General features: G+C 34.6%; 1 protein-coding gene across 4 annotated transcripts in view; it reads right to left on the minus strand.

The window, feature by feature from the left end:
* The window catches only part of NCKAP1 (NCK associated protein 1), a 117,918-nt gene that overhangs the window by 35,305 nt on the left and 60,999 nt on the right, over positions 1 to 21,614 (minus strand). For all 4 annotated transcript variants that reach the window (XM_003253818.3, XM_030804257.1, XM_003253817.3 and 1 more), the window contains 5 exons: positions 20,260 to 20,318; positions 10,838 to 10,983; positions 7,544 to 7,676; positions 5,048 to 5,167; positions 380 to 519 (listed from right to left, as the gene is read on the minus strand). In XM_003253818.3, coding sequence (XP_003253866.1) covers positions 380 to 519; positions 5,048 to 5,167; positions 7,544 to 7,676; positions 10,838 to 10,983; positions 20,260 to 20,318 — 598 coding nt within the window. The remainder of the gene's footprint in view (positions 1 to 379; positions 520 to 5,047; positions 5,168 to 7,543; positions 7,677 to 10,837; positions 10,984 to 20,259; positions 20,319 to 21,614) is intronic.

Below are 21,614 nucleotides of genomic sequence, written 5' to 3' on the forward strand. Positions count from 1 at the left end.
TAATGACATTGGGTATGTTCTAATATATCACAAACATGCCAAAATAAAGTCTCCGCTGTCTAATTTTAAGTAAATTAAAAATTAAAGATTGCTTATAATGTACCACACAAAATTTTTTAAACATATAATTGGCCTTCAGTACTTAGTATAAAAAGACAAATATCACCTATTACATATATTTTCTTCTAAAGGCCAAAATCTGTATTTTGATATGAAATAAGCAACTAACAGGTTAATTAAGCTCAGAAATATTTTTAAAAATGGCTGGAAAATGAAGAATATACAATTATTAGCATTTCCTCAGTACTAATGTCATAGAAAAAAAATGAAATAAATATTTTACCTGGAGCAAAAAGGTATAATATAAGTGGACACTTACTTGGTCACAACCAGCCTGTTTTTCCTCATGCTCTCAACACCTGGTTTCTCCCTTTCAGGTTCCCCTTTCTTACCAGTCTGCTTTTTTGATTTCTTATTCACTGCTTGACTGATAGTTTTGGCACAATGCTTGGGCAGCAACTAAATTTAGAAAAGAATGAAACCTTACATTACACCAATTACTCTGAGAGCATACTAACTATTCAAGCAAACATTAGCTGAATCCAGGCTATGTTGTAAATATTACAACAATATTAAAAGACAGAAATATAAGTGAGATACAGAGCTTACTTAGCTAGCTTGGGTAATGCACATAGTTTGGTGGAAAACAGAAATGGGTAAATCTTGGGTAAATCTTGTGTGAAGAAACACATCATAGGGTAAATTCATAGATGCTTATTTAAATTACTATTAAAAAGACAAGTAAAACCATACCAGGCAAGCAAGGAATGAAAAAGAACATTTCACTGGAAAGATTAAATGGCCTTTGGAAAAAAACTATGTAAAGATATGATGGTTCAGAGCTGTAGTTAGAACTACTATGTGGTGGAGCATAATGTGTAAGATAAAGTACAGAGGTTTCAACTATTCGGAAGGGCCTTGAATACCAAGCTAGAGGTTGGATTGTAAACTGCAGGCAAAAAGACAGCTACAATTTTTTAAAACAGCCACAGCATGAGGAGACATTTTCTTTTCTTTTCTTTTGAGACAGAGTTTCACTCTTGCTGCCCAGGCTGGAGTGCAATGGCACGATCTCGGCTCACTGCAACCTCTGCCTCCTGCGTTCTCCTGCCTCAGCCTCCTGAGCTGCTGGGACTACAGGCGACTGCCACCACACCCAGCTAATTTTATTTTTATATTTTTAGTAGAGATGGGGTTTCGCCATGTTGGCCAGGCTGGTCTTGAACTCCTGACCTCAGGAGATCCGCCTGCCTCAGCCTCCCAAAGTGCTGGGATTACAAGCGTGAGCCACCATGCCTGGCCATGAAGAGATATTTTCTAAGGATAACTCTGATACTGGCAGAAGAAAACACTGAAAAAGGAAAATTATAACAAATAGTTCAGACAAGGCATGAAAAAGGGATATGAAATAGGCAAGTGTAATAAAAGAAATTTTAATGGGCAGATCTGAGACAGACTTCTGAGATAAAATTGAAAGGATTCAGTAACTTAGACGTGTGAAAGAAGCAGGAATCAAGGATGACACAGAGGTTTCTACCTAACACATTGTTAAGACCAATAATTAAAAAAACAAAACAAAACACACAGGTACAAATAAGAAATAATTGATTTCACTTGACAGGTAATAAAGCAGGCAAATGAGAAATGAGAAATAACATTTTAGGTAGAAGGAGAGCTTCACTGTACATTACAGTAGCCACATGTGAAATGTGCCCAGTCCAAATTCAGCTGTGTTATAAGATAAACACCAGATTTCAAAGATTTAGTATAAAAACTATATAATATTTCATTCATATGATTACATGCTGAAATAATAACATTTTGGGGTATATCGGGTTGAATCGATGTTTTTAAAATTAGCTTTACCTGTTTCTAAGTTTTGTGTATGGCTACTACAAAATTTTAAATTACATATGTGGTTTGCATAGTATCTCCATTGGACAGTGCTGGGCCAAGGAAAGTTATTTAGTCATTATACCTAGACAGTAACTAAAGCCATGGGATTAGTATTTGGGGAAAAAAATGCATAAGAAATTACACTGCATTTGTATTGTGACAAAGGAGTTCCTTCCTAAAATGAAAATTTCTACGGACATTTGCAACTTCAAGAATATTAAAGAGACCAGAGTGTTGAATATTTATAACACTCTTCATAACAGACAGAGCTACTAGAAAGGCTGGTACATCTTGTCACACCAGATAACAAGAAAGCTCTCAAATGACTATAACGACTCCCACAAGCTGGGCTTCATCCCTGGGATGCAAGGCTGGTTCAACATATGCAAATCAATAAACGTAATCCAGCATATAAACAGAACCAACGACAAAAACCACATGATTATCTCAATAGATGCAGAAAAGGCCTTTGACAAAATTCAACAACCCTTCATGCTAAAAACTCTCAATAAATTAGGTATTGATGGGACGTATCTCAAAATAATAACAGCTATCTATGACAAACCCACAGCCAATATCATACTGAATGGGCAAAAAACTGGAAGCATTCTCTTTGAAAACTGGCACAAGACAGGGATGCCCTCTCTCACCACTCCTATTCAACATAGTGTTGGAAGTTCTGGCCAGGGCAATCAGGCAGGAGAAGGAAATAAAGGGCATTCGATTAGGAAAAAGAAAGTCAAATTGTCCCTGTTTGCAGATGACATGATTGTATATCTAGAAAACCCCATCATCTCAGCCCAAAATCTCCTTAAGCTGATTAGCAACTTCAGCAAAGTCTCAGGATACAAAATCAATGTGCAAAAATCACAAGCATTCTTATACACCAATAACAGACAAACAGAGAGCCAAATCATGAGTGAACTCCCATTCACAATTGCTTCAAAGAGAATAAAATACCTAGGAATCCAACTTACAAGGGATGTGAAGGACCTCTTCAAGGAGAACTACAAACCACTGCTCAATGAAATAAAAGAGAATACAAACAAATGGAAGAACTTTCCACGCTCATGGGTAGGAAGAATCAGTATCGTGAAAATGGCCACACTGCCCAAGGTAATTTATAGATTCAATGCCATCCCCATCAAGCTACCAATGACTTTCTTCACAGAATTGGAAAAAACTACTTTAAAGTTCATATGGAACCAGAAAAGAGCCCACATTGCCAAGTCAATCCTAAGCCAAAAGAACAAAGCTGGAGACATCACGCTACCTGACTTCAAACTATATTACAAAGCCACAGTAATCAAAACAGCATGGTACTGGTACCAAAACAGAGATATACACCAATGGAACAGAACAGAGCCCTCAGAAATAATGTTGCGTATCTACAACTATCTGATCTTTGACAAACCTGACAAAAACAAGAAATGGGGAAAGGATTCCCTATTTAATAAATGGTGCTGGGAAAACTGGCTAGCTATATGTAGAAAGCTGAAACTGGATCCCTTCCTTACACCTTACACAAAAATTAATTCAAGATGGATTAAAGACTTATGTGTTAGACCTAAAACCATAAAAACCCTAGAAGAAAACCTAGGCAATACCATTTAGGACATAGGCATGGGCAAGAACTTCATGTCTAAAACACCAAAAGCAATGGCAACAAAAGCCAAAATTGACAAATGGGATCTAATTAAACTAAAGAGCTTCTGCACAGCAAAAGAAACTACCATCAGAGTGAACAGGCAACCTAAAGAATGGGAGAAAATTTTTGCAACCTACTCATCTGACAAAGGGCTAATATCCAGAATCTACAATGATCTCAAACAAATTTACAAGAAAAAAACAACCCCATCAAAAAGTGGGCAAAGGATATGAACAGGCACTTCTCAAAAGAAGACATTTATGCAGCCAAAAGACACATGAAAAAATGCTCATCATCACTGGCCATCAGAGAAATGCAAATCAAAACCACAATGAGATACTATCTCACACCAGTTAGAATGGTGATCATTAAAAAGTCAGGAAACAACAGGTGCTGGAGAAGATGTGGAGAAATAGGAACACTTTTACACTGTTGGTGGGACTGTAAACTAGTTCAACCATTGTGGAAGTCAGTGTGGCGATTCCTCAAGGATCTAGAACTAGAAATACCATTTGACCAAGCCATCCCATTACTGGGTATATACCCAAAGGATTATAAAACATGCTGCTATAAAGACACATGCACACGTATGTCTACTGTGGCTCTATTCACAATAGCAAAGACTTGGAATCAACCCAAAGGTCCAATAATGATGGACTGGATTAAGAAAATGTGGCACATATACACCATGAAATACTATGCAGCCATAAAAAATGATGAGTTCACGTCCTTTGTAGGGACATGGATGAAGCTGGAAACCATCATTCTCAGTAAACTATCGCAAGGACAAAAAACCAAACACTGCATGTTCTCACTCATAGGTGGGAACTGAACAATGAGAACACATGGACACAGGAAGGGGAACATCACACACTGGGGCCTGTTGTGGGGTTGGGGGAGGGGGGAGGGATAGCATTAGGAGATATGCCTAAGGTTAAATGACGAGTTAATGGGTGCAGCACACCAACATGGCATATGTATACATACGTAACATGTACCCTAAAACTTAAAGTATAATAAAAAATAAATAAATAAATAAATTCTTAAAGTTGGAAAGGAAAAAAAGAAAGACTCCCAGTGCCGATGACGGGGCAATCTGAGCTTCAATCTGAATTATAAGTACAGTGGATTGAAAATCACCAAATATGCTTAATTCCAGTTCTTTTGCAACTTTCCATGAAATAGCAGAATCAGGTGCTAACACTACACACACATAAAAACTACACGTGACTCCTGATTAAAGAACACAAACAGTACGTAGAGTCTTGCCAAAAAGTTTACATCTAAGAAATTATACCTGTTAATGGAGTTTCACAGCAGAGGTATGAGGTTTACTAACAGTGTGAGAACTAAAGAATGGAAAGTAAAACAACTGGCTAAAAGCACATTTTCTTGCCTTCACACACAAATTTCCTATCTGTTGGAAAACATTTAAATCATTACCTGGTCACTAAGGGTACACTGTTCTGTGCAAATATCAGTGATGAGATTTCGAGCTTGTTTGGCCATTTCATCTAGGAACATATTACATAAGGAAAGGCTGCGATCTCCTATATGATGTCGCTGTGAAGGCAGAATAATAATAATAATAAAACAAGTTACAAAGAAAGTACTTTGAATTAAAAAGACTTCTAAATAGACATGGAAAATTAGGCTAAAGGTACATTCTGCAATAAGAAGTGAGGGTGGGAGATGTTAAAAATTGCTTTTGCCTCTTCTAACAACTAACTCACCATATGGTATTTGAACATAAATGACAAAGTGGTGATTATGAAAGCAATGTATAGCTGGGAGGAGTCTTGAAAAATCAGTATTTTGCTTAACATGAAAAACTATGTATTTAATTTTCAAATTCCACAAAGTCCTATATCCAGTTCTTAAATGTCAAAATATTAAACATATAATGTGAAAGGAAACAGATTTAGAGTACTGTTTCCAATCTTATTTCATTTAATATCTGTGTCTCTATAAATGTATAAATTGTGACACAACTTTGTAATTGTATAAACAGGAAAGAAGAGCTCAAATATTTAAATAAAATGGTGAGAAATCAATTTGGTAATAGAAAGTCCAAGGCATTCAAATCTCTAAAATCAAACCCCATTGCTCCCAGGAAGAGAAAAAAAAAAAAAAGCTGATCATGCATCCATCTCTACAGGATTCTCTTTTTAGTTTTAGTGGGTTGCAATCGTTTGATGGTTTTTTTCTTACCTGTGGTAACTGGAATGTTAAGTATAAAACACTGTAAATTTCTGCACTATACATTTGTAATACTTTACAAAGAAATAAAATTTTTAACAGTTTTCCTGCCCTGACCTTCCATAATCATATATGTAGAGCTTACATACAGTATTTCTATGATGAAATAAATGTAAAATACATAAAATATAGAAATACTTGAGCATATAAAATAACTTTTCCTAGATCTATTATGATATCTAACGTATTTTATTTAAAATGCCCTGTAAAACTTTAATAGAAAGTCAAACCAAAAAAAAAAAGATTTACAACCTGATATAATTAAATATTGGTTCACCTTAGGAAAGATTTCAATTAATAAACACTTAGTGTTTTGTTTAATCAAATTCTGACTCCTGAAAGACATAAATCTTCTGCTATTAATTCTTCCTGAAAAAAGAATACTGAATTAAGACTGCTCAAATTTGTTCTTTACAGATACTAACTTACTTAAAATACAAATCTGATTTCACTACTCCCTTTCAATAGCTCAGAAATGCTGAGATGGAGAAAAACTAAGGTTTAACATGTCATACAAATCTCTCTTATTATTCGACCTCTGCCTTTGGCTACGGTGCTGAGAATAAAGTTTAGGAGAACAATGGCAGAAGCAAAGAGACCACTTAGGTAATCAAGGCAAAGATGAACTCCATTTAGAGTACATATGAAGAGTACCGTAAATCTGAACTGTAATAATGACAATAGCAATGGAAAGTAGAGGATGGATTCAAGACATGACATATAAATAGAAGGATTTTATGGGTAATTTAATGAAAAGAAATTTGATGGTGAGGAAACAATAATACATCTCAGGTGTCAAGTTTGGGAGAAAAAATCTATTAAATCTAAAAAATTCATATATCTATTAAAATTGGTGGTATTAATATCCTCATAGGTAGAAATTCTAAAAGTATTCCCTAATAAACTTCCTGTAAGCTAACTTCTGTCTCAAAGTTGGCTTCCCCTGGAATACTGGCACACAATCTGCAACGGATGTTGTCTAATGCTTAAAGAAACTGACCACGACAAGTTCTACAATTTTAAGCAAAGGGACTAAACACTAAGTTAAATTATAATAAAGAAATACATTATTTAATCTTTATATTCTTATCACAGTTAGAAAATATTTATTCTTTAAAGATTAGAAGAAACACTGAGTACATTTTTCACAGATACTTGGCATCAACAAAACTACCAAGCAGTTCAATTACTCTGCAACTGTGTGTGTATGCACATGCATGTATGTATCCCACAAGTATCAGCAAATCTGGATTTTGCTTAATATATTTATTAACAATTTAGTAATAAGTTAGTGAATCTCTCTGACTTGTTTATGTTTATTCAGTAATCCATAAATTTAATTTTTGAGTCCTTTCCATGACAGTTTAAGAGGAAAATTAAGTATACAAAATCAGTTACTATATACATCTTTTCCACAGATATTAATACCTAACACATCATTTATCTTAAAAAAAGGTAATTCCAAGTGACTTTATGGTATGTTCTTATTATACTTATGTTTATTTATCCATATATATATTAAACCTATGTATCTATTCAAGCACTTTTCTGATTCTGCATAGAGATGTATTTGATGGGAAGCTAAGTTAGGTAATTATGACTGTAAATATTTGGTTGGCTACAGGTTTGATCTAGTTTACTTTGCATACCATATAACTCACAGTAGTACACTATAATTACCTCTTCTGGACACAGTTCATGTGTGCAACTCATAAAATGAGTGCAAAGTAGTGGAAATGCAATTGAGTATCTTGATTGAGAGGGTAACTCCAAACACTGTTGAAACATCTTCTCAAAAGCACGACTATAAAAACTATATAAACAAAAATCAGAATCACAAGTTTTACATTTAAAGTTAAGTTTTCTGATATACTACCTTACAGTTAATTTGATCCAAGTGAATGAATGATAACTGGTAGTACTGATTTAAGAAGAGAATATTTTCCCCCAAAGTATCTTTTACACACCAATAATTATCCCAGAGAAATAAAAATACTATTTGTGTAACATTAACAACATTTTAAAAAATAATAAACCATAATCTATGGCCTCTTACATAATCAAATTTCATCAAAGCTAAGTCACTATAAATAGGAAAAAATACCATTATTATGGCTTGGTGTGGTGGCTCACACCTATAATAGCACTTTGGGAGGCCGAGGCAGGTGGATCACTGGAGCCCAGGAGTTTGAGACCAGCCTGGGCAATGTGGCCAAACACTGTCTCTATTTTTAAAAAATAAATTAAAAAAAAAGAGAAATATTATTTTATGAACCACTAAGAAAAAAAACATTGCCAATTAAATAATCACATGCCATCAATTTTATTTTTTTTTAACTTTTTTTAGATGGGGGACACTTCGTTGCCCAGGCTGGAGTGCAGTGGCACAATCACAGTTCACTGCATCCTTAACCTCTTGGGCTCAAGCAATCCTCCATCTCGGCCTCTCATGGTGCTGAAATTACGGGTGTGAGCCATGGCACCCGGCCTGCCATCAGTTTTAATTTGCATCCACATTTAAAGATGTTAAATCTAAATGTGAAAGAATGTGAGTCAATAAAACACTATATATCTTAGAGTAATAAGACAAACAGAAGTAGTAAACATTTCTTTATTTTGGATGTGACAGGCAAAAATAGAATGCAACTATGAAGAAATACAAATATCATTAAAAAGTCAGGAAACAACAGGTGCTGGAGAGGATGTGGAGAAATAGGAACACTTTTACACTGTTGGGGGGACTGTAAACTAGTTCAACCATTGTGGAAGTCAGTGTGGTGATTCCTCAGGGATCTAGAACCAGAAATACCATTTGACCCAGCCATCCCATTACTGGGTATATACCCAAAGGACTATAAATCATGCTGCTATAAAGACACATGCACATGTATGTTTGTTGCGGCACTATTCACAATAACAAAGACTTGGAACCAACCCGAATGTCCAACAACGATAGACTGGATTAAGAAAATGTGGCACATATACACCATGGAATACTATGCAGCCATAAAAAATGATGAGTTCATGTCCTTTGTAGGGACATGGATGAAACTGGAAAACATCATTCTCAGTAAACTATCGCAAGGACAAAAAACCAAACACCGCATGTTCTCACTCATAGGTGGGAATTGAACAATGAGAACTCATGGACACAAGAAGGGGAACATCACACTCCGGGGACTGTTGTGGGTTGGGGGGAGGGGGGAGGGACAGCATTAGGAGATATACCTAATGCTAAATGATGAGTTAATGGGTGCAGCAAAACAACACGGCACATGGATACATATGTAACAAACCTGCACATTGTGCAAATGTACCCTAAAACCTAAAGTATAATAATAAAAAAAAGAGAATATGAAAAATGAAGAAAGAAAGAAAAAAAAACAAAACCTATGAGAAGCCATTATTACTATAAAAAAAAAGAAAAAATATAAATAAAATTTAGGTATGACTGAAAATTAGAAATTTCAAACATTATTCAAAGTGCTTTTAGTTCCAAGAAAGGGGATAGGACTTTCTAATTGTTGTATTCTTCTTTTAGAATAGGATCCTTTGCATAGCTAAAAATATCTAAACATATAATGTTCTGTGTTCTACCTAAGGTAGACTTTGTGCCAGATAGACAGTAGTCCTGGGCTCCAAATAATCTTAAAAATTCTTGCAAATTTGACCTGTGATGTGTCTAAATCTAAAAAGTATACTTCCTAATGTGTTTCATTATTTCCTTTAAGAGGCATGCTTTCTCTATGTGGTGATTTGAATTTTTTCTGCAATACTGCTAATTCAAGCTTTCCTAACAAACTGCCAAAATTAACACAGATTATTTTCCAAAATAAATGCAGTGAGAAGCTTTTCATGATGATCTCTATCCAATACATAGAAACTACTATCACTATCCGCTGAGATCACATTTTAGAAATCAAGAGACATACTAGGTTATTCCAGTCCTCTTCCCTAAAGGAAAAAAAAGGGCCAAGAAGCAGAAAACAGAGTCGATATTAAACAGCTTGAAGCGAGAATACTTGAGTTTGAATCCTAGCCCCACTGTTATTTATTTATTTATTTCTGAGACAGTCTCACTCTGTCACCAAGACTGGAGTGCAGTGGCGTGATCTCAGCTCACTGCAACCTCCGCCTCCCAGGTTCAGGCGATTCTCCTGCTTCAAGCCTCCCAAGTAGCTGGGACTACAGGCACGCACCACCACGTCTGACTAATTTTTGTATTTTCAGTAGAGATGGGGTTTCACTATGTTGACCAGGCTGGTCTCAAACTCCTGACCTCAGGTGATTCACCCACCTTGGCCTCCCAAGTGTTGGGATTATAGGCGTGAGCCATCGCGCCTGGCCACCACACTGTTTATTCATCTGATCACAACCAAGTTGACTTATTCATTCAAAGATTTATTAAATAACTACCATGACAGACACTAACAAAACAAATTATAGCCATTAAGGACCACATTTTCTGGGAGGAAGAGAGGGAAGAAAAATAAACTGAGTATAACAAAAAGACTCTAACAGAAAAAGAGGAAAATGAAGCACAATGCAGGAAGTAGTCACCACATCATCTTAATATTAAATTTAACATCATAGAAGTGAAGTTACCAGGCATTTAATTTCCAACACTTGCTCTATTTGACCCTGATCCACAACATTTCTTTCCCTTTAGTCTAATCATGCAAAGAAGGGCCTTAAGGTAACTTGGAGTGACTGTTTTCAACTCCTCAAAAAAATGTTAAGAAATAAAAGTCACATCAGTAAGTTGCTCTTTTAGAGAATTAAAAATAGACATAAAATCCCAACTTGGTTAAACTTCTTTTTGTTGGCACATTTAATAGAAGTCCACTATTCCCTTTATTCTTAAGGGTCTATTACTGAACTGTCTTAAGGACTATGCTAACACAAAAACAATCAAGAAACATATATCGCATACTAAAACTTTCAAATCCAGATTTAGAGAAAATTACAACATACCAAAATATGGAGAGATCTGATGTTTCCACCAACATTTCCACCAAGGAATCTACCATTTTTGTATGAAAAATTATTGTATTCATCATCTTTCCAAGTTCTCTGTGATCTGCAAGGCCAAGTGAAGCCTTAGAGACACTAGTATATGCCTATAAAGTACAGAAAAAACAAAAGTAGTTTAGGTAGACATAAATGACTTTGGATTTGTCATTTTACAGGGGAGAAAAAGCATCATTGAAAGATATTTAAACTATCTACTGTGACACTGACAGTAACATCTATTGTGTTAGTTGCCTGTAGTGACCCTACCTTGAAATTCCTATCAAGAATTTATTTAGTAAACTGAAATACTAATGTCCATAAAACAGTCTAATATATGAGTCATTCACACTGAACCTCAAAGGAACTGAAGTTACCATATCAAAAGTGTAAAATAATTAACTGTCATATTAACTATACCAAAAGAAATCTTCAACCTAATTTAAGAGACTAAACACACACAGGAAGCAATCAGATAAAACTAAGTACTGCACATGTTGATTCAATGAGGTTCTAGAGTATACTGATTCACTAAAAACTGGATCATATAATACACTGTATTAATTTGACAAATTCTAGAAAAGTACTGAAGATAGTAAAAATTGGTGTAGTTTGGCCAAAAAAGTGATACAACTAAATGAAAATCATTAAGATAGGTCGTGGGGAAAAAAATTCTATAACTGGGATACCAAATCACAAAAAGCAGATCATGTCCATGGATAGGGGACATTTCAGAAGGGCAGAGAGTAAGAATAGAAGGGGTGCCTACAGAATAAATACTGTTTGTTATGGCTAGAGTTTGAGTGCAAAGAAGAGAAGGTTAACAGTAAAACATGAGATTCAACCAGATCGTGAACAGCCTGTATACCACGTTAAAGAATTTAAACTTCTTAGTGAAGCACTAAGGGTTCTATGTGGTGGCCAGTTTTTGTTTTAGAAAGATTACTCTGTATAGTGAGGAAAATAGGGAAGCATGACTGGGGAAGGGAAAGGAAGCAGAAATCTATTAGAAGGCAGTAGTGGCAATAAGACGGCATTACAATGGTCTGGTTTCAAGTAATGGTAGTTTAAAAGAGTTTACTCTGGGAAATAATTAGATATAGTGGGAAATAGAAGAATTATAGATGATGGTCAGGATTTTGGCTGTTGGGAGATAACTCCTGCATGGGTCTCATGCTCCCACACATCTTGCTGGGTATGTCAAGAAGGCAAAGCCTGAGTCACTCATTCTCTAGGCCATTTCTTAGGGTTATACTTGCAGCTATCAAATTTGAGGGATGAGGTAATGTCTCCCTTGGAACAAGGAGCAAGTATGCTTACGGCTGATGATAAAATAGAGGGTTCCTCAAATTTAGTGTTCCTTATCTGCAACACAAACAGACTGCATGCACAGAATTCATTTTGTCTCCTCTGTACCACACCTGCAGAGCTTAGGGAAATAGCAGAAATAATGCATATATGCTGATGCCTATGCTGCTTTCTGTGCAGTGAATGAAGTCTTTTGTCTCTTGTCGCTGACCCAGGAGCTCCATATCTTCTTGCCAGCATCCATGAAATAGTAAGAGAGCAAATTATCACCTTGTAAGTAGGATAAAAATTAAATCTCAAACCCTACCATGGCAAGGGACCAATAGGTGGATGATGTTACTATTCAATGAGACAGTGACACCACAAAGGAGACTTTTGTATTTTGTTGTTTTTGTCTACCAGAAAAGAAGAAGGAATGAGGAAGAATGATGTCAATATTCTGATGACAAAATATAGTTGACATTTATCACAAACTAAGCCTAACGAGTTTTACTTACCATTTATCAGCTTTAGAGTATAAACAGGAATTAGCTATAGCTGTGGCCATGAATTCAATAAAGAGTTCCATTAATTGTCCCACATTTTTAAAAAGCCGAATTTATTCCTCTCATCAGAACATGGGACATTCTCCAGGAGAGACCATATGTTAGGCCACAAAACAAAGTTTAACAAATTCAAAAAATTGAAATCATATCAAGCATCTTCTCTGACCACAGTGCAATAAAACTAGAAATCAACAAGAGGAACTTTGGAAACTAACACATGGAAATTAAACAATACGCTCCTGAACAATGTAGAAATTAAGGAAATAAAAAATTTATTGAAACACATAAAAATAGAAACACGATATACCAATACCTATTAAATACAGCAAAAACAGCAGTCAAGAGGAAAGTTTATAGCAATAAACACTCATATTAATAAAGTAGAAAGACTAAATAACCTAATAATGTACCTTAAACTTCGGAAACTAACACATGGAAATTAAACAATATGCTCCTGAACAATGCAGAAATTAAGGAAATAAAAAATTTATTGAAAGAAATAAAAACAGAAACATGATATACCAAAACCTATGGGATACAGCAAAAGCAGTAGTTAAGAGGAAAGTTTATAGCAATAAACACCTACATTAATAAAGCAGAAAGACCAAATAACCTAATAATGTACCTTAAAGAACTAAAAAAGCAAGAATAAACCAAACCCAAAGTTAGCAGGAGATAATAAAGATCAGAGCAGAAATAAAGAAAATTGAGACTAAAAAGAATACAAAATATCAACAAAATAAAAAGTTAGTTCTTTGGAAAAATAAAACTGACAAACCTTTAGCTAAATTAAGTAAGAAAAAAAGAAAGAGGACCCCCAAAAAAATCAGAAATAGAAAAGGAGACATTACAATTGATACCAAAAACTTTCAAGGATTAGAGATTATGAGCAACTATATGTCAAAGCACTGGAGAACCGACATGAAATGGATACATTCCTAGACACATACATCCTACCAAGAAGAAACAGAAAACCTGAAAGGACCAGTAATAAATAATGAGATAGAAGCAGTAATAAAAAGTCTCCCATGAGAGAAAAGCCTGGGACCTGATGGTTTCACTGCTGAATTCCAGCAAATATTTAAAGAACTAATACCAATTCTACTCAAACTGTTCCAAATAATTGAGGAGGATGGAATACTTTCAAACACTCATTCTATGAGGCCAGCATTACCCTGATACCAAAACCAGACAAAGACACAAAACTACAGGAAAAGAAACTACAGGCCATCATCACTTATGAACATAGATGCAAAAATGCTGAACAAAATACTAGCACACAGAATTCAACAACACACTGAAAATATCACGATCCAGTGAGATAAATACAAGATGGTTCAACATATGCACATAAGGACAAAACTGTATAATTTTAATAGATGCTGAAAATGCATTCATAAGATTCAACATCTCTTCATAATAAAAACTCTTAACAAACTAGGTATGGAAGAAAACATAGCTCTAAAAAAACTAGGTATGGAAGAAAACATACCTCTTAACAAGCTAGGTATGGAAGAAAACAATAAAGGCCATAGATGATGAACCCGCAGCTAGCAACACACTGAATCGGGGAAAACTGAAAGCATTTCCTCTGAGATTTGGAACAATACAAGGATGCCTGCTTTCAACACTTTTATTCAACACAGGACTGGAAGTCCTAGCCAAAGAAATTAGACAAAAGACATAAATAACAGGCATCCAAACTGGAAAACAAGTCATCAAATTGTCTTTATCTGAAGAAAATATGATATTATATTTACAAAAACCTAAAGACTCTATTAAAACTGATCAACCAATTCAGTTTCATGACATAAACTCAACATACAAAAATCAGACGCATTTCCATGGGTCAACAGCAAACACACTGAAAAAGAAATAAAAAAATTTCATTTACGATAGCTACCAAAAAAAAAAGCCTACGAATAAACTTAACCAAAATGTGAAAGATCTCTACAATGAAAGCTATAAACATTGATGAAGGAAACTGAAGAAGACACAAAGAGATAAAAAGATATCTCATGTGCATGAATTGGAAGAATTGATATTGCTAAACATACCACCCAAAGTGATCTACAGATTCAATGAACTATCTATCTAAATACCAATGACATTCTTTACAGAAACAGAAAAAATAAATCCTAAAATTCATATGGAACAAACAACAACAACAAAAAAACTAGAAGAGCCAAATCAATCCTGAAAAGTACAATCCAAAAAGTACAAAGCAGGAGGAATCACATCACTGATCGCAAAATCTACTACAAAGTGATAGTAATCAAAACAGTATGGTGTTGGCATAAAAGCAGATACAAATATCAATGAAACGCAACACAGAACCCAGAAATAAATCCACACATTTACTATTAGCTCATTTCCAACAAATGTGCCAAGAATATACATTGGGGAAAGGACAGTCTCTTCAATAAATTGTGCTGAGAAAACTGGGTATCCACATGTAAAAGAATGAAACTAGACCTCTATCTTTCATCATATAAAAAAATCAAATCAAAATGAATTAAAGACTTAAATGTAAGACCTGAAACTACGACACTACTAGAAGAAAACACTGGTGAAACATGCCAGAATATTGGTCTGGTCAAAGATTTCTTGAGCTAGACCTCAAAAGCCACAGGGAACAAAAGCAAAAAAATGGATAAATAGGATCACATTAAGCTAAAAAGCTCCTGAACAACAAAGAAGGAAACAATCAGCATAGTGAAGGGACCACCTACAGAATGAGAGAAAATATCTACAAACTATTCAAAAGACAAGGCATTAACAATCAGAATATATAAGGAACACAAACAGCCTAATAGCAAAAAAAAAAAAAAAAAAAAAAAAACAAAAAACAAAAACCTGATTTAAAAAATGGGCAAAAGAGCTAAACAGACATTTCTCAAAAGAAGACATACAGGTGGCCAACAGATATATTTTTAAACCGCTCACCATCAGAGAAATGCAAATTAAAACCACAATGAGACATCATCTCACCCCAGTTAAAAAGGCTATTATCAAAAAACAGAAAATAAATGCTAACGAAGATGTGGAGACAGGGGAACTCTCATATACTGCAGGTGGGAATGTGAATTAGTAGAGCCGCTATTGAAAACAGTAGTGTCTGAGGTTCCTCAAAAATTTAAAAATAGATCCAGCAATCATACTGCTGGGTATATATCCAAAAGAGAGGAAATCAACATACTGAAGAAGTATTTGCACTCCCATGTTTATTGCAGCAATATTCACAATCGTCAAGATATGGAACCCAACCCAAGTGTCTATCAATAGATAAATGGTAAATAAATACACAATGGAATATTATTATGCCATAAAAAATGAAATCCTGTCTGTTGCAACAACATAGATGGAACTGGAAGAAATTATGTTAAGTGAAATAAGCCAGGCACAGAAAAACAAATGTCACATGTTCTTACTCCTAAGTGGACGCTAAATAAATTGATCTCATGGAGGCAGAGAGTAGTATGATGGTTATAAGAGGCTGAGTAGGGAAGGGAGGAAGTGGGAATAAAGAAGGATTGGTTAATGGGTACAAAAGTACAGTTAGGAGGAAAAAGTTCTAGTATAGCACAATGGGGCAACTATAGTTAATAATTTTCTGCATCTTTCAAAATAACCAGAAGAGTAGATTTGGAATGTTTCCAATATGATGATACGTGTTTGAGGTGATGAAATATTCCCACTACCCAGATTTGTTCATTATACACTGTATGCTTGTATCAAAATATCACATGTACCCCATAAATATGTACAACTATTATGTATTCATAAAAATTTAAAATTAAAACAATTAAATCAGAATTCAAATAACATTGTGAAAACAAATTCAGAAGAAATGGATGGTAACAAAACAAGATAATGATTTAACTGCTTGACAACAATGGGGGGAGAAACATGTTAAAAAAGAATAGGTTTAAGTAAAAGAATATGAACAACTTGAATAAATTAGAAGACAGACGAGAAAAGATATTTGAAAGAGCAACTAAAAATGCTTAAGGGACTGATGGAATACACAACAGCATGAGATCACTTAGGAAGTAGAAAAGAATGACAAAAATACAGAGAGAATTCTTAAGAGTAGGAAAAGGACAGAGAAAGATGAAAGTGACCTATAAAAAAGCAATGACCGTAGAACCAAACTAAATAGGACACCAGTGAAGGCACAAAGTACACTACTAAAATTCTCCCAAAGGCTTATTCTTCTGGTCTGCTCTACTCAACTACTACTGGCTATCTATAGAACTCTTCACCACTCTCTGGCCACGTGGTTTTACCTAACAATTCTTGTACATCTACCTGAAACCAAAGGTCAGTGATCAAAGTCAGATCATTCATAGTTCTTGTGAATATTTTCCCCTTCTTACAGTAATATTTTATATTCAAAAGTCTCTTTACTTGCTCTTTACTCATTGTTTGTCCTTTTCTTTTTCCTATTCAAAGCAATTTTAACTTGAAAAATGCTTTATCCCTTCTAAGATTGAAATTAACTGATAAACATATTCTGTCTATGAAATCTCTTAATCTTTCAGATTTTCAGCTATTTTTTACATTTTTTATGCTTTGTCTCCATAGCTAGATTATAAAATCCTCAAAAGATGAATGTGCTATTTTTCTATAGATTATATAATACTGCTCAGTATTTTATCTTCTGTACCCTACAGTCTAATCTATAGGCTTGGAACTTTCACCTTTGAGCTGCTCTTCAACACCTATGTAAACCTTCTAGATTCTGGACCCTGCCTGCTACCTTGCACTTTTGTTCTCTACTTCTAGCGAACACTTCTCTGGCTTAGTGTTATGTCTCATTCTTTCCTTCCTTTGTATGCATTTTCCTGTTGTCACTGAAAAAAAAAAACAAAGCAACAAAAAACAAAACAACAAAAAAAATGGTCTGTATGCAGTAGAAAGGGTCTGAGTGACTGCATGTTCTAAACGTGGTTAACAGCAATGTTATGCATTGAATTGTATCCCCGAAAAAAAGATGTGCTTAAATCTAACCCCCAGTACCTCAGAATGTGACCTTATTTGGAATTAGGGTCTTTACAGAGCTAAGCACATAAAAATGAGGTCATTTGAATGGGACCTAATCAAATATAACTGGTAGCCCTATAAAAAGGGAAAATTTGAACATGAAATATGCAGAGGAAAAATTATGTGAAGAAACACAGGGAGAATGCCTTTAGAGTAATGCAACTACAAGCAAGGAACAACAAAGATTACCAGCAAATCACCAGAAGCTAGGAGAGAGAGATTGAAGAGGTTCTCCCTTGCAGTCCTTGAAACAAACCAACCCTGCCAACACCTTGCTTTCAGACTGCCAGCCTTCAGAACTATGAAATAATACATTTCTATTGTTTAAGCCATCTAGTTGGTACTTTGCTATGGCAGCCCTAGGAAATTAATACAAGTAGGTATAGATTACATGAAAAAAATCACATAGCTAGCTAATAATGCTCTTACAAAAATCTTACAAAAACTTAAAAAATCTACACATAGGAATAATCAGGTCTATATTCTTCATGTTCACTCAATGCTTTTTATTTTGCTGTGATTGAAAAAGGCTAAAATTCTCACGTGAATACTTCAAATGTAAAGGTGCATTTGAAATGCATCTAAATCTCTAAAATTCTCTGAGCCCAAGTATTGGTTTAGGCACTCCCATAAACCAAAAACAGGAGATTGAAGCAGTTCAAGCTTTGTGACAATGACTTTCAAAGTTTTAAACATGTATATCCTTTGGCAGAGGAAATTCCACTTCTTTTTTTACATTACAAGTTCTACTTCTGTATTGTTTCATCGCCTTTTTAAAAACAAAGAGATGTCAATTTTAAAACTTTATTTGTAATAAGAAAATAACCTATAATATATACACATTTAATATTTTGGGATGTTGGTATTTCAAGTGTACTTCCCTGATCTCCCACTAACTGGTGAAGTTATTTAATGCTTTTATTTATAAAAGTCTTCATTTCTAAAAATAAGCTCCCTAGAGAATATAGAACAAACAAGAGAAAAGTGCTCATGCATTTTGAGGTTGCAAGGAAAGAACCTAAGAAAAGCAAAAGCACCTCAGAGTACTAAGCAGACTGCCAGAAAAGTATGGTCATCCTGAGAGTCATTCCTGAGACTGTATCCATCTAAAAATAGCTTCCACAAACAAATACTTCTTATATTTTCTCTTTTTAATTAAACAAATAGAAATTTTATTTATTTTTAATAGCAAAACAGGCCAGGCACTGTGGCTCATGCCTATAATCCCAGCACTTTGGGAGGCTGAGTTGAGAAGATCACTGAGGCCAGGAGTCTGAGATCAGCCTGGACAACATAGCAAGATTCAGTCTCTAAAAACTTTTCTTTTAATTAGATGGGTGTGGTGGCTTGCACCTATAGTCCCAGCTATTCAGGAGGCTGATGTGGGAGCACTGCCTGAACTTACGAGCCTGAGGTTACAGTGAGCTATAACCATACCACTGCACTCTAGCCTGGGTGACAGGGCAAGACCTTGCCTCTAAAATATAAATAAATAAGTAAATATTTTTAAAAAAAGACAAAAATAAACAGCAAAACAGTACATAGTACTATCTAATTTACTTGTTTGAACATCCAAAAAAATATAGGCCAGTTATTAAAAGTGAGTATTTCTGGAGAATGAACTGGGAAAGGGGTAAACTGAATGTTTTGACTTCACAATGAGTCAAATGACTATATTATGATATAATGACTATTATCATTTAAAAATATACGGATTTTTAAAACATGCAGATTATTGAGAACACTGGGCCATTTTCCCATAATTACTTAAAATATTTACAGGGCAACTAATTTTTATCATTAAGGTTACAGTATACACCAAGGTGTTAGGCTTGCATTCTTAATGCCTTTAGGAACTATTTATGTGAGACTTATATATTAAATGAACACTCTAAGTCTAATAATATTTATTTGTTTGTCAGAAAATGGAAGTTTTTGGTACAGATTGTGGTGGTAAACTATGGCCTGCGGGCTACCTGCTTGTTTTTATAAACAGTTTTACTGGAATACAGCCATGCCCATTAAGTTATGTATTGTCTACAGGTGCTCTCACACTGCAATGGCAGAGTGCAATCATGATGACGGAGACTATATGGCTGCAAGCCTAAAATTTTTTATCAGCTGTTTCTTTATTTAAAAAAAGTTTGCTGATGCCCACAGTAGATTTTAAATATTTTCTCAGAAAAGATTTTGTGCTTTCACTTTAGAATCAAATATTTGAATCAGGATAATCAAAAGAGATTGGGATTTAAATTTTCAGATATTTTAAAATTATAATAATCTATTCAAAAACTCTTATATATTGGCTTAAGTTATTAATATATTTATCCAAGTTTAATAATTAGTACAAAATGTTTCTTTTATGGTTAATTATACAAAAGAAATATTTTCAATAGGTATATAACAATGACTATTTTATAGTTGTTATAAAATTTTTCATGTTAACTAAAATAGCAAAACAGAATGACAATAAAAGGTTATTCTTACCTGTAACCTAAACCAATCTAATCTCATTCCTCTGAAATCAAATACTTCCCCATCTTCAACTGTAGTAGTAGAAAAAAAAAGATCACAAAGCAAATTAATGTTTTCACAATCTATAAGCCCATTTTAAATTTTAAGAGCTAAGACAATTCTACTTCTGAGTATAGCTAAAAGAATTAAAGCCAGGGTCTTAAAGAGATATATGTACACCCATGTTCAGAGAAGAATTATTCAAAACAGTCAAAGGTAGAAGCAACTTAAATTTCCATTGATAGATGAATGAATAAACAAAATGTAGTACCTAAATACAATGGAGGCCGGGAGCAGTGTCTCATGCCTATAATCCCAGCACTTTGGGAGGCCGAGGCAGGTGGGTCACCTAAGGGTCAGCAGTTTGAGACTAGCCTGGACAACATGGTGAAACCCCATCTCTACTAAAAATACAAAAATTAGCTGGGTGTGGTGGTGTGTGCTTGTAGTCCCAGCTACTCGGGAGACTAAGGTGGGACAATTTCTTGAACCCGGGAGGCAGAGGTTGCAGTGAGCCGAGATTGCACCACAGCACTCCAGCCTGGGCAACAGAGCAGGACCGGGTCTCAAAAACAAAATAAATAAATATCATGGACTATTATTCTGCTAAAAAAGAAAGGAAATTCTGACACATGCTACTATGGCTGAATTTGAGGACATTAAGCCTAGAGAAATTAGCCAGTCACAGAAAGACAAATACTCTGTGATTCCACTTATATGAGGTATCTAGAGTAGTCATGCTCACAGAAACAGAAAGTTGAATGGAGGTTGCCAAGGGCTAGCAGGAAAGGAAAATGGCACACCGTTGTTCAATAATCATTAAAAGAATTTGTTTTGCAAGATGAAAATGTTTTGGAGATTGGTTGTACAACAATATAAATATACTTAACACTACTGAACTATACACTCAAAAATGGTTAAGATGGTCAATTTTTATGTGTATTTTACAATTAAAAAATAAAAACATTTTAAAATTTAAGAGTGAAGACAGTGAAACGATTCTCAAATCCTGTAAAGATGATGATAAAGGAAACAGTTGTGCTAAGGGAAGTAAAGCCTTTTCTCCTAAGCTCTCTGACTCTCGGTGTGCTTACATGTCAATTTACAGGAGTTTCAATGGAATTTGAGAGCTCCTACGAATAGAAACTTTGGACAGCATGCTGAAGTTCCACAAAATAACTCTATATAAACCAAATATCACCAGAAAAAATTATTTTAGTTTCATTACTTAGATGTGGTAGCAATAAAGATTGAACTAAGAAAAATGTTTATATATTTATTACTCAGAAGTTTTCAAGGTTTCTGATATCCTTTATTAAAAGACTACA

This window comes from Nomascus leucogenys, chromosome 22a, assembly GCF_006542625.1.
Source record: "Nomascus leucogenys isolate Asia chromosome 22a, Asia_NLE_v1, whole genome shotgun sequence".
In the NCBI taxonomy this organism is placed as follows: domain Eukaryota; kingdom Metazoa; phylum Chordata; class Mammalia; order Primates; family Hylobatidae; genus Nomascus; species Nomascus leucogenys.